Source organism: Wolffia australiana, chromosome 8, assembly GCF_029677425.1.
Source record: "Wolffia australiana isolate 7733 chromosome 8, ASM2967742v1".
NCBI lineage: Eukaryota > Viridiplantae > Streptophyta > Magnoliopsida > Alismatales > Araceae > Wolffia > Wolffia australiana.
Window position 1 is genome coordinate 5,822,432 of NC_135842.1, and position 20,062 is coordinate 5,842,493.

The 20,062-nt window shown below is 41.6% G+C and overlaps 1 protein-coding gene across 2 annotated transcripts; it reads right to left on the reverse strand.

Moving 5' to 3' along the window:
* Positions 1-1,003: 1,003 nt before the first annotated feature.
* On the reverse strand, positions 1,004-19,857 carry LOC144707233 (PHD-finger and DNA binding domain-containing protein). Of its 2 annotated transcripts, XM_078580379.1 has the most exons (10): positions 18,444-19,857; positions 17,781-18,341; positions 11,789-12,818; positions 11,391-11,703; positions 11,193-11,317; positions 10,621-11,084; positions 6,003-6,034; positions 3,911-4,636; positions 2,325-2,958; positions 1,004-1,614 (listed from the first exon to the last, which is right to left on the reverse strand). In XM_078580379.1, the coding sequence occupies exons 1-9, from the start codon at positions 19,091-19,093 to the stop codon at positions 2,834-2,836; spliced, it is 4,026 nt and encodes a 1,341-aa protein (XP_078436505.1). In that variant the 5' UTR covers positions 19,094-19,857; the 3' UTR covers positions 1,004-1,614; positions 2,325-2,833. The 2 variants fall into 2 exon arrangements, with proteins under 2 accessions (XP_078436505.1, XP_078436506.1); XM_078580380.1 differs by lacking the exon at positions 17,781-18,341 and having other exon boundaries at positions 18,444-19,662.
* Positions 19,858-20,062: the final 205 nt, after the last annotated feature.

Here is a 20,062-nt window from a genome sequence, read left to right on the forward strand (position 1 = left end):
CCCTACTTGCCACCCCAGACGCTGGAGAAGTAAGTTTTACTGCTTGTGGGCCCCGTCGCTACCAGTTGCACCATCCGGGATTCCCCGTGACCCCCCCGTCTTTCTGCGGGAACTGCCAACCATTGACCTATGACTTTTCCTGCAATCCCCACTGCAAGAGTTCGGGCTGTTGCACTCTGATCGAGTACCGCTGCTACCTGGGATTGACTTATCTGGGTGCCCTCGCCAGTTCTCCACAACGGTGCTGACCTCCCACGGGGTTGTCTGTAACCGTTTGAACGCCATTGTCGTGGAGTCCACGGGGTCGGGAGTGCCTTCCTCGCTGAACCAGCCTTGCTCATTACAGCCGCTAGCGTCGACCTCGATTCGAGAATTCTCACCCTGGATATCACGTCCACCCCCCAACGGTCAAGCCTCTCCATGATACTTGGGCCTGAGTCAACAGGTTACATTGGTTTTCCTTCCCCCATTTTGCTTTGCAGTATTATTACCTTTTCCAGTGCCATCCTCACTTCATTGCCTTGATAAATTTTTCTACGTATTATAGGTTTAGCCACCGTATTCGTGTTAGGGAATTTTCTTTGATGTTGTGAGATCTTCTTGGACGAAAATCATCCCCCACACCGTCAGTCCTCGAGCTGATCACGCGAATCTTTGGGAGCTTGGCCGTGCCACGATGCTTCCCTGTGTCATCATCTGGGTTGAGCCGCGGATCACCCGGATTCCGAAATCTTCTCGTTAATTTATTTCAATCGCACGCATCCTATCACCATGTTGCATCGCATTTCGCAGTCGTTCCCCTGTGGTGTAGCATCAATTATTTTGACAAAAATTAAGAGACCCTTTCTCCATTCTGATAGGAGTTGTTGACGCTTGAGTGGAAGGTTTTAAAGTATTCTTGGACATTCACTTATATATATAGTTCATGTTGCAAATAATGCTTCTAAATGGGTCGTACAAATAAAAATGTTGAGTTTCAGACAAATGTCATTTAGTCCGCATAAGTTACAAGAGTTACTTGAAAAATTAGGCCAAATCATTGAGTATCTTTCTCTTGTCACCATCAGAATCATTGGCAAGTTATGTGACCAATGAAGAAACTTTAAAATTTCTGCCAATAATGTGTCAAAGGTTAAACATCAATTTATGACCTTTTAGAAGTGCATTCAGGATGCCTTTGGGAGCATAATCCTTTAGGATATCATATGAAAAGGCTATCCTCCAGCTTTTGCTTGAACATAGGGAATGTGGGCCATTCAGGAATTAAATCTAGATTCTAAGGGAAAATGGAAGTAGGGACTACCATTTGGGACGAGACGTGTTATCTGGTCCCAAAGGATATCGCCCCAGGTGATTCATGCCCCCCGATGATGTGTGATGGGTTCAGATCACGTTACGGGTGACGCATCATCCGTGCATGCTTCCAGCCTTCTTTCAAATGGTTATATACCATATGGGGGAAAATATGGTAAGTATCTAGTATAACACTTGCAGTAAAATCAAGAAAAATGATGTGTCATCCATCCCATTCTGCTTATGGGGGAAAAGGAGAAGCAGGCACAGATGATGAATCGTATACGTCGCTATGTCATCTGGAGATGGGTCAGTTGAACCCTGCATGGAAACAAAGGTGAATTATAAGAACTAGAAAAAGATGATAATGAGAGTAAATAGATCATATAGGGTAATTGAAAGAATCTCACAAAAAAACATATAGAATAACTAACTCTTCTTCTTTCTTATTTATTTCAAGATCTCTATGCTTATATCCAGCACCTGGAGTTTTTCCTAGGCCACCAGTTGTGATGGACATCACCTTGCCCTTGAGTTTTGTCTGGTTGAATATCAAGCTTTTAGCCATGCCCATGGGAAGGCACTGCTTCTGGTACCTATTTCTTATGGGTTCCATTCAGAATGAAGAAATCTAGAGTTGAGTATCAATGAAAAATGCTTCACTAGAACAGATTTCAAGGAGAAGAGAAGAGGAATTCGCGGCCTCTGAATGTGTTGGTGCTGTTGGCCAATTGAAGCAAGGATGAGAAGTTGAGGAGCGAGTCAAAGGGTAGATCATATGATTTGAATAAATCTGCTTTAGATACTACGGCTATTAAAAGCGCAGGGATCATATCAAGCGCTGGATCTATGTTCTATTCAATAAAGTAATATTTCCTAATTGATGAATGCTATAAAATCGTATCATAAACCTGAAAGCGGCAGAAATCATGAGATTGCAACAGAAAAATAATAGGTTTATGGCAGGTAAACATTTAATTGGTATTTCAATATTATTCAATGTCGAATTCAAAAATAAAACTGTATCTTACTTTGCTAGATATGATGGCCGGCCAGCTGCAAAATGATCTTGAAGGCCATGAAAACCACGAGACCCTTGAGACAAATTAATCTAAGCAGATATCCTATGTCACCTATGTCAAACCAGAACAAATGATAATGGAATATCAAGGGCCCCAAGGCTTCTCTGAGCAAGTAATATGATCGTCCAAAAAGCTTTATCCATTCTGAATTAAAGAATATGGTGTTGAACATTCAGGCGACTTCAAGAAGTAATTTCCTACCAGAGCGATTCATCCATTCAATGAGGCATGTGAATTTCTCTCTTCAAGCCTCCGAAAGGCTTCATGACAGCTACCATTTCATTCAGATCAATTCATTGTTCTTGTTGCATGAATCGCCCTGGTAGAAAATGTCATGTGGAGCGCAATAGAGAGGAGTTTGATTCGTTGTTCACTCTTATTAGAATAAGTCCAGCTGTGAACTTTATCTGGAAAATAATGACCGCCTGATATGTCTCTGTCATTGTATGTAATATTCTTTAACCCGTCCTATTCAAGTACCGACAAACAGGACCGCTTTGATTCCGGCATAGGTGGCACTTAAAACCCCTTAAATTCTTGATATTATCAAGATTGAGTGCAAAAGCTTCTCCATGGAACCAAACTGCAAGCAATTGAATAAAGTGGATAGTCAGATATTGATGTAACTGTACGGAGATGACACTTTAGGCTAGGGTTTTTACAGTCCCTGATGACAATGACAAGAGGACGATGATGAGTTGTCATTGTCCTCGTCTTTCATCCACACTAGGATGACAATGATGATAACGAAGTTTTCATCATCATTATCACTGGTCTCCAACTAGAATGAGGATGAAAACATCTCAGAAGTGAATGGTGATGAGGACTATGATGAAGATGATGGAAGGATAAATGCACTCCTGGTATGAGGTTTACCTCCTTGTTGAGGATGACGATTATAGTTCCGGATCGTCCCGGATGTGGACGAAGGACGGGACGAGACGATTTTCGTCCCGTCCTACGCCCGATGTTAGCTCAGGGACGAAGGACGGGACGGTTTTTCGTCCCGTCCAGTCCTCCCGGGACGAATTTTCGTCCCAAAATTCGTCCCGGACGAAAAAACACATTTTATATTTTTAATATATTATAATATATTATATATTGTCCTAGTGAGGCCACGTGGCAACATCTCAACCGTCGTATGTGAATCCGGCGGTTTTCCGTCCAGATTCGTCCGTTCATCGTCTGGAGACCTCCGGATGAACAATTTTTTCGTCCCGAAATTCGTCCGTATCATCGGAGGGGACGATTTTTTTGTCTCCGGACAAAAAAATCGTCCCGTCCGCGTCCCTGCACTATAATGACAATTCAGCATCTTCCTCATGATTCATTTGCACCGGGATGACAATGACAAAAAGTCGCCGTTGTGTCATTGCCACTCGTCAAAATCATTATTGTCATCACATCCTGTGATGATGATGATGATTTAGATGACGATGACAAATTAGTCCTGGGACTTGCACACCCTATTATAGACTACCAATGTTTTCAAACTTGAAAAAAGAGGCAACAAATGTATAGAAATAAATACTGACCTCCACAGCTCTCACAACCAATGTAAATCGCCTGAGCATCATATGCCTGATGACAAAGACCGCACATAGGTTGTAAGTTAGTCTCTAAATTTGAGGCGGGAAGAAGTATCCTTCGTTCTCTAAAATAAACCGCACGTTCATCAAATGCTTTCCTTGTCCACATAAGACCATTCAACCAGAAGGGAGGGGAAATGCTTGTTCTCTGACCCTTGTACCATTTAACTGGCTCTTTTGACATTATTGGGCCCACAATTTGCTGATCCATTTTTCTGTGCAATTTCTTACTCTTCTTCACCCGTGCTTTCAGTTTCTTTATCCTTCCTATAAGCTTCTTCTTCTTAGCTATACGTTCTGACTTCCGAACTGTCAATATTTTACGCTTCACTGTTAATCTCTGTCGCTTCTTTGGTCTGCGTTCCAGCTTTCTCTCTCTTAATTCAACACGAAGTTTCTTCTTATTCTCCACAATCCCATCAGCAATCTTCGTCCCACACTTGCCTCTCGATGAAGTTCTCTTACTGGCTCCATACTCTATACCAAGGTTCTGTCCATCAAATGAAACTTCCATATGTTTGACTGGCAACCTTTTTGCTTTTCCCTTCTTTCTATTAGGAAGTTTTGCTTCCTTTATTTTGCCTGTAAGTTTATTTTTCTTGCACTCAAAGCAAGTATATATAGTTGTGGCAGCCCCTTCAGTCATTTGGAAATTCTTTTTGTGGATAAGTCCTGAAATGATGCCAATAAATAAAACCAGATTATTGGCGAAGAACCAGAAAGGAAACTCTGCATTCCCTTTATTGAACTTTATAAAAAACATAAAAGATAATACGATTGCAAAGGATGAGTCAGATGCATCTTCATATGAGATTTATCCGAATATCGGTATCTTTCCATAGTCGCAAAACAACTCATTCAGAGCATCCAATGAAACTTTATGACATAGATATCAAAAGTCGAGCAAAAAAGGAAAAATTAAGTCAGTTTTCTGAAAAACAAGAAGCCAGCAGCCCAAACCATCGAAGAATCGTTCAAGTAAAAGGTTTGCTAGATGATGATAGGATCCTAGGGGTAGTTTAGTCGTGTTATCCCACAGGGGCATTCTAGTCATTTGCTATTATGTATTTCCCTTTAAAGAGGGATGCCCTCCCTTTAGGAGGGCAGCCAAGAAAGAAGAAGAAGAATGAAGTAGTGCCTTGTCTCCCCCTCTCCAAGTCCAGGTCTGTCCTCCCTTCTCCCTTCACGATCCCCGTCCCCCGAGATCGTCTCTTCCTCACGGCATCTCCAGGCGGCTCGTCCCCAGCCGATCCCTACCCCCTCTGCTCGGCCCGCCCTCTACCATTCCCGTTTCACCTCTCTACCCCGGGAACTTCTACCTACCTCGTCCTCCAACCTCCTTCCAATACGAACCTGGCTCTGATACCAGTGATACGAACCTTGATCTAGGTTCGTATTGAAAGGAGGTTGGAGGACGAGGTAAGAAGTTCCGGGTAGAGAGGAAACGGAATGGTAGAGCGGGCAGCTGAAGAAAGGATCGGCTGGACTGCCGCCTGGAGATGCCGTGAGGAAGAGACGATCTCGGGGGACGGGGATCGTGAAGGGAGAAGGGAGGACAGACCTGGACTTGGAGAGGGGGAGACAAGGCACTACTTCATTCTTCTTCTTCTTTCTTGGATGCTCTCCTAAAGGGAGGGCATCCCTATTTAAAGGAAAATACATAATAGTAAATGACTAGAATGCCCCTGTGGGCTAACATGACTAAACTACCCCTAGGATCCTATCAGATGATTTTAGACTAATTTTTTTGCACTGTATCAACTAAAGTTTAAGATTTATTTCACTTCATCGTTTTGAGTACCATAAATAATCCATACTCATTACAGTGCTTTTGAGATAAACCAACAATCTGAAGACATGGCATTGTTTTCACATATAAGTGGATAGAGGATAGATAAATAATTGGAGATTAAAGTATTAGCATACAAAATGGAACACAAAAGAAGGCAAGAAAAAACATTAGAGCTATTTCAGGGAACCGTTTCAATGACAAGGCAAGAAAGGAACCAGTATTGTAATAGAGTTCATAAGCTTATACCTTTACCGAGCCGGCAACTTACGACGTCTTCCCTGTAAGAGAAAGGAATATGAGTTTTCAGATGTCCTGTTGAATCTCAAGATTGAAGTGGGGTTCTTGTCATATTTATGCTCCTCCAAGTATTTTCAGAGCAAAGAATGTAATGAGATTGTGATTTATACATCTTAACCAATGTTATCATTATACCTTCATTTCTATGAGTAATCGTTTGATTGAAACAATTCATGAATCTATAGTGGCACACATACTCCAAGAAAATAAAGTTGGTCAACATATTTGATCTCATGAAACTACTTGAATTTTATATTTAAAAATAGAAATTAAAATTCTCAGAGGAAGACAATGATGCAGGCCCAAGATCAGCAGTCTTGAATTTTAACTGTTCATGTGTCCTTTCAATACATCAACAACATTTTGACCTCACTGTGAAGCGGATGAAAGTCAATGAGAACCTGAAGAGAACTGCAAGTGTTATATATTGAGAAACAGAAATGGAAGATTGGATGATTACAATTTTTGGGTACAAAAAGTTATTAATTTTACTTGTTAAACAGAGCCCCTTATTGTACATTTTATTTCACTGTATAAGTGACCTCTTTACATGAATTAAGACACTTAAACTCGACCCAGGCCCAGGCCCAGGCCCAAGCCCACAAGTGTAACTCATCGGTATTTAAACCCCAGAATCTGAGCACGAATTTGAAGTTGTCTTTTTTTCTTTCTGAAACCCTAAATGTGGAGGCTGGATGTTGGTCTGTTCTGCTTCAGCAGAGCTGACATTACTAATGGCTGGTATGCCTCCAATAGGCAACCTAACCAAACATTTCAAATAAAAACCCAAAGAAGAAAAAAACCAATATCCACTTGTAGTCTAACATTAAATATTGAGAAAATAATAAAAGATTGATGTTTGGTTCACTTTTACAAGTAAAACAACTGGTAGAGAAGAGCATTGCTATGTAATATCAACCTGGAAATTAAAAATATGATCAAATTATATTGATGTTCTTGTAGAATGTATGAGCACTCACTCAGACGAAGACACCAAAGTTTATACGCTCAAAAGCAGGTAATCAAAACAGATTCACTAGGATAGGAATTATAAACAAGAACAGATGCACTAGGGTAGGAATCGTAATCTTCCGACATAATGTATCTTCTTTCTGCTTTGTATCTTCCGATTATGAAAGTCATTCAAGTGCCCTTGATGGATGGCAAGATCCATTATGTGAAAATTCGTGACTTTCATGGTTTATCTTTGGAAGTATACATTCTTGATACAATCAGATGTATAACCAGGTTAGAATGCACATATAGTCCTGAGTACGGTCTGCCTATTTAAGGCTAGCTGCCTGATACCTAAGAATCTGCGGGAATCATGATAATGGGTTGAACTTACCTGTTAATATCAGCGGTTCGTAGAAAGGTATGCCTCGAATATAAGCCCATTTATTTCACTACTCAAAACGATGATGTCAAAGTGGTATCTTCAAGCCCAAACAGCAATTGAAGATATCACAAATACTATGTCAATGACTCCAATATTGGCCCTCTCCTATTATTCTTGACCATTATTATCAGTCCAGATGCCTCTGGCTGATGTCGTTGTAGTTCTCATGCAGAAAGGTTTTCCCATTGCATTTTTCAGCAAATAACAGTCCTACTCACAATCCAAGTCAGCTTTTGAAAGGGAACTGATTGAAGAAGAAATCCACAGTGGTGGATATAAAGCAGAAGCAAGAAAAAGGAGATGGAACAGGGAGTTGGCGAGAGATGGAAGGCATGAATCCTCCCAGACTCAAATTACATAAAGAGGGTTCCTATCCTTATAAAGGAGTATGTACCTGATAGGACCCTGCATGGTTCATATCATGAAAAGTGGATAGAGAGAGAGAAGACGGCGGAGTAGACGTCACCAAAGGAATGGGGCTCTGACAGGATTGGATATTGCCGGCAGGACTATGAAAGGGCGGAGTTCATCACATGTTAGTTCCATCACCCTTCGACCAGGAGTGCTCCAATATTTAAGGCAAAATGCAAGAAGTATAAAAGCATTGCCCCACAAGCTGAAGAATGGATTTTCCATTTGAACTTGGAGGAGATCCAGAGAAAAAGGCAAACAAGAAGAAATAAAAGAAAGGGATATACTCTTCAGAGACTTGAAGGAAAATTGCTGAGGAAGAAAGATAACCAGGGAACCCCTGCTAATGTTACATGAAGAGTGTGAGATAATAATTGGTTAAGGAGATGAAAATTGCAGTGCTGCTTTTCCACCAATGATGCCAGATAAACACTGTACAAAAGACCATGATCAGATGGAGAATATGACCTCTGGAGAAGACGTTCTGCTCAGGATCCCAGAAAATCGCCAGTGATGGAGGAGATGAAAATATGGGCACAGATGTTCACACAAGGATGACGCCTAAACACCGAGGAACAGATGGTGATCAACTGGAGAAGAGGATATCGAGGGCTGTTCCTCTGAGGACACTGGAGGATCAAAAAAAGAGAGGATCACTAAACGCAGCTGCTGATCTGGCAATGACGCTGACTTGAGTACATGCCGGTGTGGTCCATGTGTGCTAAGATGGGCGGGGACCCTGATGTTGTATGGATGTGCTGACATGTTTCCTGCGCTCTAATGTGGCGATGACCTGACCGATTTCTGGCGATAGTAAGCAAAAACCCAAGGGAGCTGTGACTACCATCGCCTCGCCCAGGAGGATGCAGCCAGCTGTCACAGACAGAAACAGTGATTCAACCCACACTGATTCAAGGTGGAGAGGGGGTTGAATCCATTCAAAGACTCTACTATATCTTGAGCTCACGGTCTATGAATCTGATAAGTTTGTTAGCAGAAATTATCAAAGGAAACAGCAAATCTGGCCCAGACCATCCTTGACACGAGCCAGAAGGTGCCATGTGTGGGAGGTTTTTAAATACTAGTGCAACAGGAAAAGCGGGGACAGCTTGTAATTCAAGAAAGTTACTGAGTTCAGGACAGTTACAGACCACTGAGGCCTGGAGAAACAGGAAGAGTGCTGTGGATGGAAGGAAGAATTAGACACTTTGATTCTTCATTCGTATTTCTTTCCAATAGCTTTCCTTCTTCACGGATCATCGTGTTCTTGTTGAAGTTCCTTGGAATCATCTACGATTGACAGACCTGCAGATTTCTACTGTAAAATTGTCTATTATAAGATTCAGATCCCCTTAGATATGTCTCAACCTATCAGAATCAAGACCCACTACTAGCAAACGGTTCAAGATCCTTCATTCAGAAAATGTAGATACTCCTGCTGAAGACAATAGATTATCTTAAGGACAAGACATTGAAGAAGCCCCAATAATCTTACACCCTTGGAGATATCAACAGAGGACAATTTTACTGGCTGGCTGATTGCCTTAGGAAGCAGGTAAATTGACATGCATCCAGGATTCCTGATATTCCGTTTAATTGGGGGATCCATGGACAATAACAACAGACCATGGGGGATTTATTGCTGACCATTGGTCAACTACTGGATACTGTATCTTTCATTGATGAGATGTTGCCACAAGGCCTAGTGTTAGCAGCAATCCGAGCCTGAAGCTCCCTGATGTTCCTCGCCAGTGCTTGTAGATTCAAACCTGTGATGGGCTAGGGTCTGAGGAGAAGCCAAAAACACATCCAGTAGCTGTATGAGCTGGTTCAAATACCAACCAATAAAACAAATGGGCCATGGCCACTCACTTAAGCGACTAATTTCCATGTGGTAATAAGTCACATAGAAAAAAAGACACATGGGCCAATTATACACTCCTGGCCCACTTTTAAAGACTTGAGCATTAAAAAAAAGGTTATGGTCCCCTTATACCACGTGGCCCAATTAGAACACTTGGGTCATCTCCTCCTGATCAACACAAAGTAAGAAGCAGAAGGTAGCAGCCAAGTCTAGTGAGGAGACTGGATTTAGGATAGTAGCAAACGGAATCTGTGGAGTGTTGTGCATATGAGGAACCCTAAAGCAACGCAATGATATCCTAAGATAGACCAACTAATTTACACTGTTGTAGCTAATTTGCACTTCATATTGCACGCAATCGAGAAACACATGATAGAACAAAGCATGTTGAAGTCCAAAATCAATGATTTTTTATTCAAGTTTCTGACTTGCTCACGAAAAGAATCACTGGGAACCATATTCCATCGGCTGGAGAATAAGTTGGGTTGGAGAACATCTACCTACCAACATGAGGGGGAGTGTCGGCTATTTAAATTATCTATTATATTTCTATATTTATGATTTAATCAATCTAACCTTATGCAATACACTAAAAAGATTGAATAAGAACATGACCTAATAACACTAAATTGGGAGGTTCGAGCTATGTATTGTTTGCATAAAGAGACTTGAGTCCTAAGTAGTTTTATCTTTCAGCTTCCATCACCGCATGGTTTTGGAAGGTTGAGCAACAGAAGAACGGGATTACAGTAAACGCCACCCAATTCTTTTCAAAAAAAATAAACACTGCCCAACGTGTTGCATAATATGGCCAAAAAAAGCCACTAAACAATAAATCACTACTGGATCAAAATTGGGATTGTAAACACCCGAACACTAAAACTTTGACATACCTTTGTCGTACAAGTTTTCCACAATGATGACAAAAGTATTGATCTGAATTTCCTCCTCTTGAAAGAAGGAAGGAAAGTCCTTTCTCTCTGTTAATATTCCTCATATTGCAACTATCTTTGTCTGGAAAGACTTCAAGATTTGTGACCATCATCAATTTCTCGAGCTTTCTGGCTTCAAACGTTTTGATTAGGCTCACGGGGATATGAGATTCGTCCAACCAATATTTTCTTCCCTCATTCGAGGAACTTTCTTGGAGAGCACCATGCTTGGTAACTACATCTGGAATGCTTTTTTTCCTTCCAAAATCGAGTAAGTAACTCACATGTCTTTCATCCTCACGCTTTTGACAGATGATGGCCTTCCACATTTGTTTTGATGATTTTCCGTATTCCTTTCCAATATTAGGAAGGGGATGACTGCTTGAGAGATCGTTCCATCTAATGCAGGAGTCAAGCTCTTTAACCTGAGAATAAAACGTATTAGGAAAGCAATTCCTATTCTAAAAACCTCAAAATATTTCAATATAATGGAAAATTAGCATTTGAATATAAACAGAGGCAATTACCCCTACCTGATACATTAATTGTGCAATAGTCCGGGACATCTCCACAGCGGCCCGCCACGCAACATATTTGCTTCTCCGAGCAAACTCTGATCCATCCGGATATATTATACCAGGAATCTTCTTACATCCAGCTGTAAATGTTTGAAATAATGTTGAGAAGAAAAGATAAACGATTTGTTTTTGATAATTTAGGAAATTACAAACCTTGCCGGCCACCCTTTGAAGCCAACAATCTTGGAAGCACATCCCAGTTAAATACATGACGGGAGAGTCTCCCACCCCTCCACCAGTGAGAGTCTGATGTACTGCCGAAACAAGTCAGAGGATAAAGCCCCGAGACAGTACCATTTCTGGACAATACATTATTCATTCTAGTTTTCTTTTTACCAACTCCTTGTCTTGGGTTGATATACACTGGCCTGGGCAATGCATAGGAACCTGATCCTACTTTGGACGATGATTCGACGGGTCTCGTCCAGTCTGATGAAAGTGCGACTCGGCGAAGATGTAACTCTAGCTGTAAGAATTTTCTTTTCCTTGAGCATGACTGCAACTTGGGAAAGTTCAAATGACAGAATGATATGCAACGTAATTCAACTTACAGTGAGAAGGAGATATTTGAGGGATGTAACATCCATAGCTTTTAATACATTCCTGCGCCATTGCTTTTTATGATAAGGATTATACCAAGGCCCAGATAGAAGGCCATGGAGACTATCTTCAATCTGTAAAATATAGTGACCCACCATAAAAATATGGATCTTCCTGATATCTCTGAGGTTAAGATTGAGAATCCTACTCCTTGAACCGGCAAGGATCTTGGTTTCAATTACTCTAAGCAAGCATTCCTCTTCATTATCATTTTTGCAGCGAAAGCACCACCCACAAACTTCCTTATATACATTCCCATGTAACCTTTGAAAGGAGTACCAATGTTGATCTGTCAACAGACTAAAAATTTCCTTCAGCTGGGCTGAGATAATATCATCGGCAGATAAATTGTAGTGGTTTTTGCTATCACTAACTGTTCTATTTATCGACTTAGCAATCGAAGAAGCAAAACGCCCAAAGCTATACCAATTAACATATCTACTTAGCTCTTCTGAAAGCATTTGACTTGAACCTTTGGATTTCCTGCAGGTAGATACTTTTTTGTCAAAGTTTGAGCAAATTTCTTGATTTTCTTGCATTACCATTTGGTTTTCCTTTTCCAAAGAGTAATCATCTCCTGACTTTTCAAAAACGGAAATGGGAAGTTTAGAAAATTCATCCGTCAGAGCTTCATATATATGGCAACCTTTGGGAACTTCTTGACCTTGATCCAGGGGAACAATTAGTAAATCCACATGTTTAACCTCGTTCGTGGTGTTTGCCACCTCAACTGATCCATCCTTCAAGGATGACACACTTTTGGAAAACGTTTGAGATGCAGCGCAGGAATTCAGTTGATTAACCTCACAGCTGGAAATGTCGCTGGTTTTTATAGAGAAGTCGGGTATGTCCAAGTGCTTGGAGATAGAAGTTATAATGTGATCATGAGAAGAATATGATGATTTCAACAGTTCAAGGACACCATGCACATCATTGTTATTATAGTAACGGCAAGAAAGATTTGAGTAAGGTGGCTCTAATCTGCATAGTAGAAAAGATAAAATCAGTTTATTAAATTATGAAAAGATTTAAAGCATAATTGTATAGGAACTAATCGTTGAGGTTCATTGCTCTCAAACTATAATAGACCTTACATTCTTAAGTCACGGAAAGAAAACACATAAAAGACCTTTTATATTTACTCATTAAATCACATTTGAGCAGCTTGCTTCGAGGAGGAAATTAGTAACGATCATTCATGAAACCAACAGTCAGACACAGAGTCCATCAATAAATTTTATGCCCCAATCAAATTAATTTCCTCTGTCGATAAATACTTTAAAATCAGGATGTCAACGTAGGCATACAAATGAAAAATGGGATGATATTGGGGTTGAATGAGGGAATGGAGAGAGGGCAAGAAATAGGGTAGGAAATAAAGAGACTAGAATGAGCAGACCAACTCAATCATAGATTACGGGAAAGATATATTCCTGCTGAAAATGAAGGCATCTCGACTGTATTTTGAGCCCATATGAGGAAACAAAACGGTAGGGACGAGCATAATATTTCTCAGAACAAACAATGGATACAATAAAGAGCTTAATTCAATAATCAATCTTCATTGAAAGGGTATCAGATGGATATATTCAACGCCAAAATATTAAGGACATTAGAAGATTGTTAGTCAGTGTTTCTTTTCCATCTCCTATTTTTAACATTTTCGTTTTAATGTGTAAATGGGCCACATTTCTATAAGTGGACCCATGTGACTTAATATGAGTGGGCCTAGTCCATTTAAGGGTAAGTGACTTAATATGGTGGGCCCAGACCATTAAACCAGCTGTAATAGGTGAATGAGTAAGAAAAGTTCTATTCTCGTTTTTGAAAACCCTAGCCACCACAAGAGGGGTTTAGGAGAGAGTGCTTCAGGAAGAACCAGAGCTGCAGAAGGGGAACTAAGTTTAACATGGTATCAGAGCCAGGTTGCAGTCTCAAGTTTGGGGACCATGTCCAGTGTCAAGTTTATCTGGGTGTCGTTGGTTTGCGGTGTTCATTGATGATTGCAATCGGTTCATGTGGTTGTTTCAATTAACTTCCAAGGCTGAAGTGACACCGACCATTGTAAAATTCTGCCAAATGATAAATAACCAGTTTGGGGCTCAAATCAAGCGCCTTAGATCTGACAATGCCAAGGAATATTTCAATGCCACTGTTAGCATTTATTTCACTCAGAGAGGCATCATACATGAATCCTCATGCGTCAATACACCACAGCAGAATGGTCTAGCTGAAAGAAGAATCGGATACACCTTGGCAACTGCTAGGGCATTTCTATTTCAGGCAAACATGCCCAAATACTTTTGGGGAGAAGCAGTAATGACAGCAGCTCATCGTATCGATAGAATACCTTCAAAGGTGACTGGACATCTGAGCCCAGTTGATCAGATGATGTCGGCTTATCCAGGGTTGAAATTGAGAACTAAGTTGACAGCCAGAGTTTTCGGATGTGTAGCCTATGTGCATGTACAGTCAGGGAAGTTGGACCCACGGGCACTTAGGTGTGTCTTTATCGGTTACTCTAGTACCCAGAAAGGATACAGGTGTTATCATCCTGAATCCAGAAGATTCTTCACCTCTGCAGATGTCACTTTTTGTGAGCAGGAGATGTACTTCAAGACGCGTTTGGAGGGAGTTGCAACTCAGTTACTCCAGCATCCACAGAGTCCTCATTTTCTAGTTCTGCCACATGAAGATCGAATTGAAGAGAATCATGGGTCTCAGGAGGTAAGCCTATCACCACCAGAGCCACTGAATGCTGAGCCAGAAAATACTGAATTCACTCAGAGAGTGCCACCAGAGACTGTCCAGCCAATACCAAGCCCAGCCAAAGACGCATGAGATGGGAGTCAAAGCTGCAGGTGAGGAGTTGGTGGAAGACAGATTATCAGGTATGGAACCAGTGGAGGAAGCTAGCAGCAGCCAAGCAGAAGATGACCTGAGATGGCCAATAGCTCTACGGAAGGGTGTGAGAAGCTGTAGGCAGACTCCAAGAAATCCTCTGAGCAATTTATGTGTCTTATGATCAACTGAGTCCCCAGTATAAAAGTTTTGTGAGTGTTCTGAGGAATACATCTATTCCAAGAACTTTGACTGATGCACTCAGAAATAGGGAGTGGAAGAAGGCTATGGATGAGGAGATGGAAGCACTTGAAAGAAACAAAACATGGGAACTGGTCCCTCTCCCTCTAGGGAAGAAAGTTGTTGGATGCAGGTGGGTATACACTCCTAAGTTCAAGGCTGATGGAAGCTTGGAAAGGTACAAGGCCAGATTAGTAGCAAAGGGTTATACCCAGTCATATGGTATTGATTATTTTGAGACTTTTGCCCCAGTAGCAAAGTTCAACACAATGAGAATTGTAATTGCTTTGGCAGCAAAGCTTGATTGGATCATTCTCCTATTTGATGTGAAAAATGCATTCTTACACAGTGACTTGGAAGAGGATGTGTATATGTCTCTACCCCCTGGATATCAGCTGTCAGATCAGCCAAATGTTTTTTGCAAACTGAGGAAGGCATTGTATGGCCTCAAACAATCCCCCAGAGCTTGGTTTGGGCGATTTACTCTAGCTATGAGGAGTTTTGGTTATCGGCAGAGTAACGGAGACCATACGTTGTTTATCAAGCACAGCTCTTCAGGAAAGTTGATGGTACTTATAGTTTATGTTGATGATATTCTTATTACAGGGGATGACCAGGAGGAGATTCAACAGTTGAGCAGAAAGCTCTCTGAGAAGTTTGACATCAAATCACTTGGTACACTCAAGTATTTCCTTGGGATTGAAGTGGCATATTCCAGAAAAGGTGTGTTTATCTCACAACACAAGTATACTATATATTTACTCCAAGAGACAGGAATGCTTGATTGCAAGCCAGCAAGTTCTCCAGTTGATGTGAAAGTGAAATTGGGAAAAAGGGAAAATGGCTCTCCGGTAGACAAAGGCTCCTTCCAGAGACTTGTAGGGAGATTGATGTACTTAAATCATACTCGCCCTGATTTATCGTATGATGTAAGTACCTTAAGTCAGTTCATGAGTGACCCCTATGATATTCATCTCCAGGCTGCATATCGTATCTTGGAGTACCTAAAGAACACTGTCGGACAAGGCATCTTATTCACCCGTGGAGGTGACTTGTCAGTTGAAATTTACTCGGATGCTGATTATGCCAGTTCAGCAGTGGATAGACGATCCACGTCGGGATACTGTACGTTCATCGGTGGGAGTCTGGTCACATGGAGAAGTAAGAAACAAAAGGTGGTGGCTCGTTCAAGTGCAGAAGCAGAATTCCGTGCTATGGCCCATGGGATCTGTGAAGGTTTATGGATAAAAGGGGTACTAGTGGATCTCTAGTTGTTCCACGCCCAGTCAAGCATGAAGCTCTACTGTGACAATCAGTCTGCTATTGCAATCGCTCACAATCCAGTTCAACATGACCGCACCAAGCATATAGAAATTGATTGTCACTTCATCAAAGAAAAAATTGATGCAGGTCTCATCCGTCCCACATTCGTTGGGTCTTTACAGCAGACAGCTGATGTGTTCACAAATGGACTACCAGGACCTCAACTCCAATGACTGGTATCCAAGCTAGGCATGATCAACATTCATACCCAGCTTGAGGAGGGGTGTTAGCCAGTGTTTCTTTTCCATCTCCTATTTTTAACATTTTCGTTTTAATGTGTAAATGGGCCACATTTCTATAAGTGGACCCATGTGACTTAATATGAGTGGGCCCAGTCCATTTAAGGGTAAGTGACTTAATATGGTGGGCCCAGCCCATTAACTCTAATTGGCTGTGTGAAGAATGCAGAGAATTCTGCCTTTGGGAACAGATAGGACAAATGAGGCCTTTTTGAGACAAATGAGAAATATGCAGAAGAAGTTTATTGAGATTTTTGATACAGAGAAAAGGGGAAAAAACTCACATATAAACAGGTTGGGAAAGACTTTCCTTTATAGGCTAAGTCCTTTCTCAAGATAGCCGTTGGGGGCAACGGTCATATAGCCGTTGCCCCAACGGCTATTTTAAGGGGCAAAAAGGGCAAAAAGAAGGAAAAGAGAAAGGAAAAAGGAAGAGAAAGTAGGAGAGAGATAGGTGGGCCATTTATAACTCATGGCCCACCTTTTTACATGTGTGTCAAAATAGAAAAGGATGAAATTAGATGTTTAACAGGCTGGTATTTAAACCAGCTGTAATAGGTGAATGAGTAAGAAAAGTTCTATTCTCGTTTTTGAAAACCCTAGCCACCACAAGAGGGGTTTAGGAGAGAGTGCTTCAGGAAGAACCAGAGCTGCAGAAGGGGAATTAAGTTTAACAAAGATAACTGTTTCCTGGATACGTAGAAGACAAGAAAACAAATGGGAAAGATTGTGCAGCCAAATTAAGAATAAAGTTAAACGACTAGGATCAGCAGAACTACTCAACTGTGGTTAACCAGCAGGATGTATTCCTTTTAAAAATGAAGGCATGTCAACTTTTCTTCAACCCCACAAAAAAACAAAAAGTAGGGAACAAGCAAACTATTTTTAATCATAATCCAACGTGTAATCTTCATAGAAAAGAATCTCAGGCGAACATACTGTTGAAGATATGGGCCAAAATATTGGGCTTTATCTTAATCATTATCGGGCTCCACTATGCTCCATATCGGGCCCTATTGAGCCCACTATCTACAACTAATGGCTAGTCAAACTAGCCGTTAACTAGCCGTTAGACGGCAATTATAAATCATTGTGTATGCGATTGTAATTGTACTGTTTTTGTGTTGAATGAAAATATTGCATTTCTCTTGTTCTTCTCTTGTCTGGTTCTGCCAGTTACTCTGATTCGATCCAAGAAGTTAACACATACTCTAACACCAATCATGAGTTACGCAGGAAAAAAACCATTTTCAGAATGCGTGGCTAAAGCAAGAAGAAAATTAAACGACTAGAAACTCACACCAAAAGGTACCCACAACATGCAAAGTATAAACGATCATGGTCGTCGATGCCCAGAGTGTCAGCCCCTTGAAATGAATTTAGGGTTTTGGTAATTCCTTCTTGTTTGTGAATTACGCATTCTGGGCAGAACCAGTCTCCCTCAGGCAGAAGATCTCCTGCCATACCTGCGCATCTTGAGTGAAAGGCCGCAGGACATCCATCACAACATATTAAATTGCCCTCCATCCCACACAAGCAGCACCAATCACAGTTCCCATCTGACAGACCAACCGAATCCACTTTCTCCTCAAATACAGTGTTTGTCTTTGTGTTGAGACCAGGTTCAAGGTTCATATCCACATCTAATACCCGTTTGTTTACTTCAGTTCGGATCCTCTCCACTTCAACAACATCATCACACAAATGTCGAAGAATCTCAAGCTTAAAAGCAGCAGATTGATCAAAATATTCCATAGTTAGTTGCATAAATCCTGAACACTTCTCAGGATAACGACTGAGCATGTACTCAGCAACATACAAAGGCCAGTTCACAGTGTCCAGAAGTCCCCAATTCAGATTCCTAGAGGAAGAACTCGAAGAAAAGAAATCAGTTGAGATTTGAGATTTTTTTTTTTTTTTGACAGATCAATAGAAACAACGGGCATGAATCAAAATGGAGTACCTCAAGCAACTGGATGCAAATTCAGAACCCTCTGTGCACAGAGCTTCCAAATGCGGTTTAAGGGCTTGCAGTATTGAATAATGAATCGCATCAGTCAACCTGTTGGGAGTGCTACATTTAAGAGCTGCGACGAAGGCTTTCAAAGTGAAGGGGCTGAGGAAGAACAAAGTGCTGAAAGATCTTAAGCAGGAATACACAGAAAACAAATCAAGAACATGAAGCCCATCTATCTCTAGATCTCTAGAAGAAGGCGGCAAGACCAGAACTTCGTCTTTAATCTCCAAGCAGGATCTCATCTCCGAATCAAATTTCTCCCTAATTTCGACATTCTGATTCAAACGCAAGCACGAATCAGACGGCGAGGAAGAAACCGCCATTCGTCGAGCGCTCCTTCTCAGAGGGGCATCGGGAGTAAGATGCAGATTAGAAAGCCTTCTTTTTTTCTTCGAAGAGAGCAGATTGCCGTTTTCCACGCATTCCGGCTCAAGAACAATCGCGATGCTTCGTCCGTCTTCAAAGATGAAATCGTTGTTCGAATTAGAACGGCAGCGGCCGCTGAAATCGGCGATGTCCGTCGTTGCTGATGATGGAATTCCGTCGAAATCGGCGACTCGGGGAGGATCCTTGTCCTCGTCCGATCCGTCCGCCATGGATTCCTCTGCGGGAATTTCGATCGCCGGGGGCCGATCTGGTGATTCCAGAGTTTGATCTTGCAGTTGGCGCAAAACCTAAGATTCGTCCATCTTCCTCTTCCGTCGCCAATGTCGAGATGATTCGCCACGGATGCGGAGATTGAGCTGAGGAGAGATGAGACTGAGAGAGAGAGAGAGAGAGAGAGATTGAGCTTGAGAGATATGAGAGAGAGAGAGAGCTGGAGAGAGAGAGAGATTGAGCTTGAGATATGAGAGAGAGAGAGAGAGAACTGGAGAGAGAGAGATTGAGCTTGAGAGATATGAGAGAGAGCTGGACAGAAAGAGAGAGAAAGAGAGCTAGTTAGGGAGAGAGTGATAGACAGAGAAAGGGAGCTAGTTAGGGAGAGAGTGATGGACAGAGAAAGGGAGCTGGAGAGAGAGACTGAGATTGAGAGATATGAGAGAGAGAGAGAAAGGGAGCTGGAGAGGGAGAGAGAGAGAGAGAGAGCCTGTTACGGCCTAGGGGGAGACCGAGAGAGTGATATAGAGAGAAAAAGAGAGAGCTGGAGAGAAAGAGAGAGAGAGAGAGAGAGAGAGAGAGAAAGAGAGATAGCTAGACAGAGAGAGAGCGCTGGAGAGAAAAAGAGAGCTGGAGAGAGAAAAAAGAGAGCTAGAGAGAGAAAGAGAAAGAGAGAGCTGGAGAGGAAAAAAAGAGAGATAGAGAGAGAGCTGGAAAGAGAAAGAGAGAGCTGGAGAGAGAGCTGGAAAGAGAAAGAGAGAGCTGGAGAGAGAGCTGGAAAGAGAAAGAGAGAGCTGCAGAGAGAATGAGATAACTAGAGATAGAGAAAGAGAGAGCTGGAGACTGGAGAGCCAGCTGGATAGGGAGAGAAAGCTGGATAGTGAGAGAGAGAGAGATATTGATCTGGAGAGAGAGAGAGAGAAAGCTGGATAGAGAGAGAGAGAGATATTGATCTGGAGAGAGAGAGA